The sequence below is a fragment of the Hyalella azteca genome, unplaced genomic scaffold (assembly GCF_000764305.2).
Source record: "Hyalella azteca isolate HAZT.00-mixed unplaced genomic scaffold, Hazt_2.0.2 contig13225, whole genome shotgun sequence".
NCBI classification, from domain to species: domain Eukaryota; kingdom Metazoa; phylum Arthropoda; class Malacostraca; order Amphipoda; family Hyalellidae; genus Hyalella; species Hyalella azteca.
The window spans coordinates 874,227-884,489 of NW_025943154.1; the positions used below are offsets into that span (position 1 = coordinate 874,227).

The 10,263-nt window shown below is 36.1% G+C and overlaps 1 protein-coding gene across 1 annotated transcript; it reads right to left on the reverse strand.

Annotated features, from left to right (window-relative positions):
* Positions 1 to 853: 853 nt before the first annotated feature.
* Positions 854 to 9,296, reverse strand: LOC108665006 (glycine receptor subunit alpha-4). Its single transcript, XM_047883551.1, has 9 exons — positions 9,212 to 9,296; positions 8,594 to 8,661; positions 7,242 to 7,465; positions 6,188 to 6,270; positions 5,192 to 5,326; positions 4,739 to 4,881; positions 4,144 to 4,230; positions 2,752 to 2,931; positions 854 to 2,458 (listed from the first exon to the last, which is right to left on the reverse strand). The coding sequence occupies exons 1-9, from the start codon at positions 9,294 to 9,296 to the stop codon at positions 1,796 to 1,798; spliced, it is 1,668 nt and encodes a 555-aa protein (XP_047739507.1). The 3' UTR covers positions 854 to 1,795.
* Between the last annotated feature and the right edge of the window lie 967 nt (positions 9,297 to 10,263).

Genomic DNA, 10,263 nt, shown 5'->3' on the forward strand with positions numbered 1-10,263 from the left:
TATTAATATCAAGCATCGATGAAAGCTTCCATCAAAAAGAAATGTTATGATTTACTTCGTAATTCTTAGTTAATATTCGATATTTTGTACGGCAATAAAGCACAGGCTTTAGAAATTGTTCTTATACTTATGACAGAAAGCTGGCAAAAAGGGTCAAAATTGGAGCAAGTCTTACCTGAGGATTAATAACCAGCTAGGAAAATGACAATTTGAAATTCAAATCCTATTCACCTTATCATGATTTATATCCTATTCCCTTCTTCACCGGAAAAAATCTAATTTGAAGGGCAGTAAAAAGATGCTGTATTTCAACACACAGTATTATTAAAATTGAGGTGCGAGTTTCGAGGCAAATATTATATTACACATTTCTTAACGCTTATTACTAAAGACATTGCATAAAATGAATGAATATAGCAATAAATACAATGAATGAATATAGTAATAAATACAATGAATGGATATTGTAATGAATAAACTGAATGAACTCTAAAATCTATCGAACTGCTAGGAACCAATTTCACTCGTAATTAGGTTCACTTTTAGCCCTCGAAGTGCAAGGCGGCCTGAGCCTTGCCAACGTAGCTCTCGCTCTGCTCAAAACATCGACGCTATCAAGGCCGAAGTCAGCGAAATGATTGAGATTTGTCTGAATAGCGATGAATTTTTAGCGCATTTTCTCATTTATGGAAAAAATGCGCTATTGTGCTCGCCATGTCCGTCCGTCCGTCTGTCCGTGACCTCAAGTTTTCATCATCGACGAGAAAATGCGCTCTCTGTCACTCACGGCAGTGAGTACTGAGTTATATTTTCTAACTTTGTGCGGGTCATCGTGACCCAGTTTTCCCGGCTAAATGGCGTATTGGTGCTACGTACGTAAAGTGTGTCATTATAAAGACAATACGAGCCATTTATTTTTCTGAGAGCATATACGGAGGCTCCGAGCAACATCGACTATTTCCTTTGACTGTACAGTGGGTACTGACGAAAGTTTTCGTGGAACATTTTTAATTTCATTAAAATGCCAGTTGACCAAAAATAAAATACTTGAAAATTTTATCAAATTGACAAGTTCTTCAGTCAAAAGTAACATATTACATTTGTCATGCTTTCATATGCTCTTTATAGAAGAAAAGTTAATACGAAGTGGTGTGACGCCGAGATATCGTAAATGTTGTAGACTGGGGTTCTAAAAATGAAATTGACAGAAGTGGCATCAGCAAGAAGACGAATTTAAAGTTAGTAGTAACTATTTACACGTGAAACAACTATTTACACGTGAGGCTATGACCCTGAGATTGATTGTGAAACATAATAGATGTTGGTCAATTTATCATGATAAGCTCCAACAAAGAAGATACTAATGATAATATATTATGAGGCCCGTTATAGCGGCCCTATAGGCTATACTCCTAGTTTCATGTTGTAAAGTTTTGTGAGTTTCCGCTCACAAAACAGAATCCACAATTGGACGAATCTTTTTTGTAAAATATTTGACTTATTATTGGAATATTTGACAAATAGAATGCCTTAATTTAACCGTATTGAATAGTTGACTGCATTGTTGGTAATCAGGGAAAATAAATTTTGATCGAAATAAATTTGGACCCGCAAATTAATTTTGATCGAGGTCAGCATATGGCCAGAGATAGAATATATACAGCCCACTCACATATACTTATAGTGCACTAATTATTTATCTCAACATGACTTTAGTATTAATGGTGATATGTTTATTAAAACACTTAAAGGTTAATGAACAAAAGTGACTCGATCGTACTTCTATGCGAAATCCTCACCAATCAAAATAGACGTACCAGTATAGAATGTTCAGAATCGTAAATGACAGAGGAAAAAAAACTCTAGAGAAACGATCAACGAGAATTGCCTTTGCTCTTGCATCACGCATTTCCAGGAGGAAAGTTCTGGATATATTAGAATTAGATCCATTACCTTCTGATTGCAAGTTTTGGTAGAAGCTTAGCGACGGTATCGAGGACTGAGACTCCAGCTTCGGGCGTTGCGGATCTTGAAAATTGCGTCGTTTTATAAGTAGATTAGCAGCATGTACGCAATTGCAACTACTTTGTGGTTCAGTCTGTGGAAACCGGTTGTTTATATCGCGGTGAAGGTCCTTAGCAACCTTGGATCTGACGAATGAAGGGGAACGTGTTGATCCAAGAGGCGGATGCCGTATTGTGGCTGTCGTCCCAGCTGGCTGGAAGCAAGAGTTCAGCGGAGTCTGAGGCCTTTGAGCTGTGCCTGAGTGCCCGGATTGATTTACTAATTCACCGCTGTTTGAGTCGCGTTGCACAATGTTCCTCACCAGTAACGGTTTCGGTGTGGAACTGAATGTGATTGAATCCTGGCCTGGAGTTTCACACCCCGGCGCGCAGCATGAACATTCTTGGCGACAGCAAGGACATGAATCGGCAGACTGAAGAGCATGGGACTGCAACTAAGGTAAACGACAAGCGTGATGATGATTAAAAGAATTAAGTATTTTGCATTGATTAGTTATAAATTCATTACCGTAAGCACAAATAGAACTAAGAATAAACCGACGATTATGGTAAAGTGTTAATTAATTTTTACAAATGATTAATCATGGATGGATCTAATCGTTTTAAACTACATATTACTAAAATATTTTCTTTATTCGCCCAGGGAACAAAAAGCGATTACTCGTCTCATTTGAGGCGATTACTCGTTTAATATTTTTCGTTAACAATTTCTGAATTTTGTACTTACCTTTTCGGCCGCCTTTTTATTTTTTGACATTTTGCCGTCGAGTTTCTTTGTGATTTTTGCCATGAAAGTATCTTGCTTCCGACGTTCAACCATGTCACCGATGATGACGTTCACGACAGCGTACTCCATGAGGGATAGAAACACGAACACCGTGCAGGATGACATGAACATGTCGATCGCCTGTAACAATTGTATAGTATAGTATAGTATAGTATAGTATAGTATAGTATAGTATAGTATAGTATAGTATAGTATAGTATAGTACAGTAAAGTATAGTATAGTATAGAGTATAGTAAAGTATAGTATAGTATAGTATAGTATAGTATAGTATAGTATAGTATAGTATAGTATAGTATAGTATAGTATAGTATAGTATAGTATAGTATAGTAATCTTCGACGGTGAAGAATAGGCCTGTCGCCGTTTATTGTACAATACATTAACGTGCATTGATCTGAAGTAACTGATGATGGTGGCAATGATTGTGGGTGTCAGTTAAAGATGGTGGGTGGTGGGGTGATGATGGTGGGTGTCTGTTAACGAGTCACTACATGGATACCTGAACTTCTATCACATCCTTTAATCCTGACGTTTTCAGGGAGAATTTGCTAAGCTGTCAAAGCATCTCATCACAACAACAATTTGAAATGCTATGGAACAATTGTGAAATGCTATGGAAAATGCTCTCCCGGCTATAACAGGACCCAAAGGCTTTCCAGCACATCATTTATCAGAGACTGCAGCACAAATGAAAACATTCCATCAATTCAAAAGATCTTGGATAGATCTTATTCGAGGAGTATGCCAACCGCCAAGCATATAAATCATAGTTTTGTCTTCTAACTTAAATGGTAAATACGCGAAGACAATAGATTAAAGGCATAACAAAAAATATGTTTACCGCAACACTCCATGCGTGCCACAATCAGACGTAAGTCAATGCTTCTTTGGGTCTAAATGTCGTCAGGCATATAAGTTTATTTATTATTATTACGATTAATACGAATTTATTACATTTAATGCATAGGAAATGCATAGGAAATTGATGCATCATAATTTATTAATAATAAACCTAGCACTCTGCAATAGTACCTAGCTGCCCAGTACTGATATCCGTGCACAGATGTAGGATATTTGTTGATAATGTGAGAATTAATAGTGCCTACCTTGATGTAGGAGACCGTACTGTATATACCTACTATGATGTAGGAGACTGTATATACCTACCTTGATGTAGGAGACTGTATATACCTACCTTGATGTAGGAGACTGTATATACCTACCTTGATGTAGGAGACTGTATATACCTACCTTGATGTAGGAGACTGTATATTATATATATATAATATTTTATATATATATAATATTTTATAGAATATTTTATATACCTACCTTGATGTAGGAGACTGGCGGCAAACTTTTCTGCGAGTTGGCGTGTTGGGTGGAGAGCGTCAGTAACGACGTCACACCCAGCGTCACCTGCCCAGTGAATTTGCTTTATATTTCTCTTATTATACTGAGTGATCTCTAATAAATGTCAATTTATTTTTTAAGATCGCCGGTACTAATGCAAAAGACGCTCCAATGTTTAATAAGATACGTAAATATTTAAAATATTTAATTAATTTGTATTATATATAATTGAATATATATTTACAATATTATATTACAATTTTGTACACATTGTATTATTATTTTTATAATTTTTTTATGTAATATATTTATGATTACATTTTCATTGCACGGTACCAGGAGCTCAAAGCACTTCACGTGGCAGCACTAACCTAGTTTCGGCGGTAGTAACCCACGACATTCGAACCAAGTTACTCACGGTTGAACTAATATTATTATTATTATTATTAGTTCAACCATGAAGTTACTAACCCTGGCGGGCACCTCTTCAGGTTTGATTATTATTATTATTATTATTAATATTCATTATTATTTGTATTGGTATTAGTATTTGTTCAACCATGAAGACACTAACCCTGGCGGGCACAGCTTCAGGTTTGATCCAGAATGAGATCCACGACATGATGACGATGAGGCACGTAGGCACGTAGGTGTGGAAGAGGTAGTAGCCCAGGCGTCGCTTGAACGTGAACGACACCTCCAAACACGTGAAGTTTCCTGCAATAAATGTAGAGGTTTTTAATACAAGGTTAAATGCTATCAAAGTTAACAACCAACATATTAAATATTATGCATTTTGAACGTGAACGACAGCTCCAAACACGTGAAGTTTCCTACGATGAATGTAGAGGCGTTTAATATCAGGTTAAATGCAGCTAGTTTAAGAATCAGTCATAAGTTATACAATTTTGCTAATTTTCTCTCGTATATTTCACATTTACCAAATGATTAACAAAACTTTATTCGATATAAATAACGTGCATACAATAAATGAATAACTTAATGATATAATTAATCATGTTCTGACCCGTGGAATAAACCTGCGTGCAGTCGCCCGTGGTGTTGGAGACGAGGTCCAGCTGGGGGAGCTCGATGCTCTCGTCGACCTCCAGGGGCACCTCAGGCTCCCACGTGAACACCAGGTCAGCCGTCGTGTGGGAGACTGCGATAAATAATCACTATAATATTACAAGCTAGGTAATGGAATTAAATGGGAGACTGCGATAAATAATCACTATAATCTAACAAGTTAGGTAATGGAATTAAATGGGAGACTGCGATAAACAATCACTATAATCTTACAAGCTAGGTAATAGAATTAAATGGGAGACTGCGATAAATAATCACTGTAATCTAACAAGTTAGGTAATGGAATTAAATGGGAGACTGCGATAAACAATCACTATAATATTACAAGTTAGGTAATGGAATTAAATGGGAGACTGCGATACTCAATCACTATAATCGTACAAGCTAGGTAATGGAATTAAATGGGAGACTGCGATAAACAATCACTATAGTCTAACAAGTTGGGTAAAGGAATTAAAGTATCAATATCAACACTTGAAGCAAACATTATCGATGAAGGGCCCTTATAGTAAAGAAGTTACTATAACTTCGATGGGAAATTCGGGGTTTAAAAAATTAATGGATTTTTCCAATTTCCTCTCAAAGTTTTCTGGATTTTTCTGAGCGACACGAATTTTTTCAATACACTAAAATATATTTACTGGGCACATCTCCAGCATTAAAACCCGACAAATATTTCCAAAGTGTGACTCACATGACCATTTATAATCACCAATACATCCCTGTACAGTGTGAAGCCCCATTCATGTACAGTGTAAAGTCCGATTCATTCTATCCCCCGAGCCTTATAACTTCAAGTTGCCTTCAGTATGAAGTCACAATAAGGATACTGAGTAGCATCGACTTCGAATCGCTCACTTAACCGCTATAATTATTTTAATTTTTTTGAAGGATTTTCCTTGAATCGATCTATTCAAAACCCGGTAATACTTACGGGATTCGATTTTCATCGCACATTTTTGCGTATCGTGAGGGTAGGAATGGAAAGTCATTGCACAAGACAGCAGCAGCGTTAGCCTGAAAAAAATATAAAATCTATTGAAAAGACTATATAATTAAATGCAAACAACCTATTAAAAATATATGGTCTAACCGGTAATGGTCTAAACAATTATATGGTCTAAACAATTAAAAATATATGGTCTAACCGGCGATTCAGTGTACAAACTCATGCTATAATTAACCATTAATATCCTTCCTTTGTGAGGTATAAACACAATATAAGAATCCAAGAGCAGGAAACCAAGCACACTACGGAGTTCATTCATGATCTTCCCTTCATCTCGTGTTCACAATAACCATATTTCTGTCACTGCGGTGGTTAAGAGAAATGTGCAAATTTCAGGGGCCATCTCTCCTCGTTGAGGTACGACCAAGAGAATCCCTGTACGGTGACAGCTAAGTAATTTACGACGCTCCTGCATTCAAATCCTTCACACCAGCGCTAAATATGAAAAACAGCTTGACTGTTGGAAGATCACTTATACTTAATTATCTGTTGAAAATAATAGATAAACAGGAGTACATGGGAAAAAATTGCATCTTTCATATAAATGACCATGTTAAAATATCCTCCCTGATGATTATAATGACGTATTTACAAACTTCATGGTTTTTATTTTGAAATCACTAAATGACCGTGTTAAATAATCATCCGTGAGGATTATATAGTCGTATATACAAGCTCCGTGCTTTTTATTGTGAAATCCAAGAATAGTGAATAAATATACAGCCGGATTAACTTTAGAATTTCGAGAATAATGCCTCTTAAACATTTTGAGACTCAGGCAATAGAGATTAAGTTAGTTCAGCCCGTGTAGATTAAAGATTAATTTTTTACTACTACTACTTAAGGGAAACGACGTGTGTATACTTATTCCAACCCCATAGAATATACATTAAAAGTGGCAGTAAATTGCTGAAATAAATTGCAATGATTACTTCACAATAGGCATAAAGGTTTTTGTTAATAAGATATTGATACTCACTTGACCATATATAGGATCGTCGAGTCATGGTAAAGCCAAACGTAGTGGTTGGGAATGGTCATCTTTTGGAAGGTGACGGACTTGGCATTTTTGAAGAAGGAGTCTGGCCGCCATATTTCGTTGAGCCACGACACCGGCAGCAGGCGGTACATCCCCGTCATGTTGGGGAAGCGAAGACGAGGATCCTTCCAGCTCTGGCCGAAGAAAATGTCTGCCGCGTACGTCTGTACGAGAGACGTTTGCGCGTGAATCAAAACGTATAAACTATATTAATGTTTATTCAATATTAGGCTTTTCAAGCTATTTCCGTAATAACTTTCTTTCTGAACGGGCTTCAGCCGATCTTGGTATTTACTAAATTAAAAAAATTTTAAAATGTTGTTCTGATGTTGTGGTCGAATGTGATGGCAGCAAAGTTGATTTTTAGTCACCTTCATACTTTGGTACTTCATTTGAAACTATGTACTAACAATTTAGAGTTGTTATTCGTGAAATAATTTATAAATGCTAACCTGCATATGCAGGGAAAAAATTTGTAAAACCTATTATTTCATTTATTTATTTTTTAATCAGCTCAATATTTTCTGTCGATTCTGACCTCCAAAATTTTGCCCAGTTTTCCAGTGAACAATTTCCGAAAGGTTACATCAATAATTCTAAATGTGAGCGTGAATACGAATAAGTACAAATGTTCTTCGACTTTTTCAGCTTTACATTTTTCAATTTTTTGATGCAAATACTAAAATTAGGTTAAAATATGTATGCAAACCCACGTCAAAAAAATAATTATGATCTAAAATTAGCAAAATAAAAATTGGAAGGTATAAAAAATTTGACATCTGTAATGTATAAAGAAGAAACCACAATAACCAATTTAACGGCCTGCATCTAAGTCAGTGGCCTAGTCAATCGTATTAAATCAATGCAAATTAAAGTGCAGTTTATGAAGTCGATCAATCGAAAGCATAAAGTCAAGATGGTAGGTTCAACCACATATGCATGCGCCATAACTACATAACAAGGCCTAGTATAACGATGATCATGTGTTACTTAATTTTTACTTCGTGTAGAAATTGAGTTAGGGGCTTCAGAAATAGTTTCTAATAATTTCTTGAATAATATGAGTCTCATGACTAATAAAATTTATGACGTATAAAGGTGTTGATCGAAAATTTATAATTCTCAGTGAATCATAGACTACGCACAGTTTCAGTCTCTGATTAATACAATTTGGCTGAGAAATTATGTAACGTAATTTTATTAGCAGTATCCATTGACATTCTATCACATTATTGAATTAATAATGACACAGACGAAAGTGCACGCAAGATTCAAACGTATCATTAACTCACCATCGAGCCTTCATCGATGGAGTCCAGACTCATGACGGTCACGTGGAAGTATACCACAGTCGGGCTGCCTGTGACGGGAATCATTTAACATTTCAGTGCAGTAGAAATGCTTGTGTAATTTCACGTGTGAATTTAAACATTCACAGAGCACTTCATTCAAGAATTTATGAAGAATTCAATAAATGATCTTTTCACGCATGAATAATACGCTGGAGATTCTTCATTTTTTTTACTCAATTGACCAAGTCATCTAATACCCAATAGCTTATTCAGGAAGGTTTTCCTACTTGCCTGCTACTTAGAGCAATTACTTGGCTATTACTACATCAATATTTTCGTCTCAGCTTTATTTTAAACTAGCATTCACATGAATGGCATAACATGAGTTTATGGCCTGATATGCCTCTTCATTCAACATTGAGTTGAACATTCAACTAGGAACGAGAAATTTGTTTCCACGCCAATTGACATCATCAACACGATCAAAATTTCAGCATGATTGTTATTAAATTATTTAATTATATTCATAATTAAAATCATTGAAGAATTCAATAATTTATAACATAAATAAATGTAAATGACGAAAAATAATTTGTAAGCAGAGGTTATTTTGTTCACCGTCAGCGGATGGCGGGCGCATCTTGTCGTAGGTCTTGGCATCTTCTGGCAGGATGTTAGAGAGCTGCAGAAGTGTGTCGTCCATCGGACTCGAACTGTAGAACAACAACATAAAGTTTTATTACTAACTGGCTTTATAACAGCAGCTTATCAATTTCATGACTAAATATATACTCAGACGAAACTTTACCCTCATTATAAGAACTTGAAATTGATGCTTGTCAATTCCAGTGATATTACTTTCTAGATCAAAATTTCTGAAAATATTTTCTTCTTCATAATAGGCCCGGCCATCACGCCAATGGCCAAGAACACTCGAGTTACGATGCTAATTTTGAGTGATGAAACGGAAACTGAAAATTCAAGTTTGTTCTATACAACCGCATGCGCGCTTTTTATGTGCACAAATTCTAATATTTACGCTAAGCTACATCGCTGTACTAAAGATCACCAGTAAATAGTGCGCAATATAACAAATATTTAACCTGTACCTCATTTCTTTTCACCAGTAAATCATTTCATTTCGCCCTATGTATTGTCATTTAGGGAGGAATTTATTTCATCGAACCTGCTAGTCTGATTCACGATAATGCCTAGCTCCTAGATTTGAAATGCCTAGCTCCTTATCGAACCCGGTGGAAGTCTAGTAGCTACTTCAAACTATCGCCAGTCATGAAAAGATCCGATCAAATGACACGAGTTTAGATCTATGAACAAGGCACGAAAAGGAAAAGAATCGGCGACAGGCCACATCATGCAGGCCTACACTTCAGCGCCGACATCACTATGTTATGTTACGTTATTAAAATAATACCAATAATTCACGATAATAAAATCTTACTTCAAAAACTCACACTTGACTGAAATCTGAGCAGACGAGCGATGGCACCGTGAGCGCCAGGAGAATGCATGGTGCTACAGATGACGGGTACAGACTCCACGGAAGCCGCATTCTCAACTTACAGTGAAATTTTTTTCGACAAAATACTTATACTGCCACCCTGGATTGTCGTTAGGAGGGGCGTGCTCAAATCATTGATGACGTGTTTTTT

Coding starts and splice junctions, on each gene's coding strand:
- LOC108665006 (XM_047883551.1), bottom strand. CDS start 9,296: ATGGACGACACACTTCTGCAGCTCTCTAACATCCTGCCAGAAGATGCC. Junction 7,466..8,593: donor CCATCGATGAAGGCTCGATG/GTGAGTTAATGA, acceptor TCTCTCGTACAG/ACGTACGCGGCAGACATTTT. Junction 4,882..5,191: donor CACGCAGGTTTATTCCACGG/GTCAGAACATGA, acceptor CATTTATTGCAG/GAAACTTCACGTGTTTGGAG.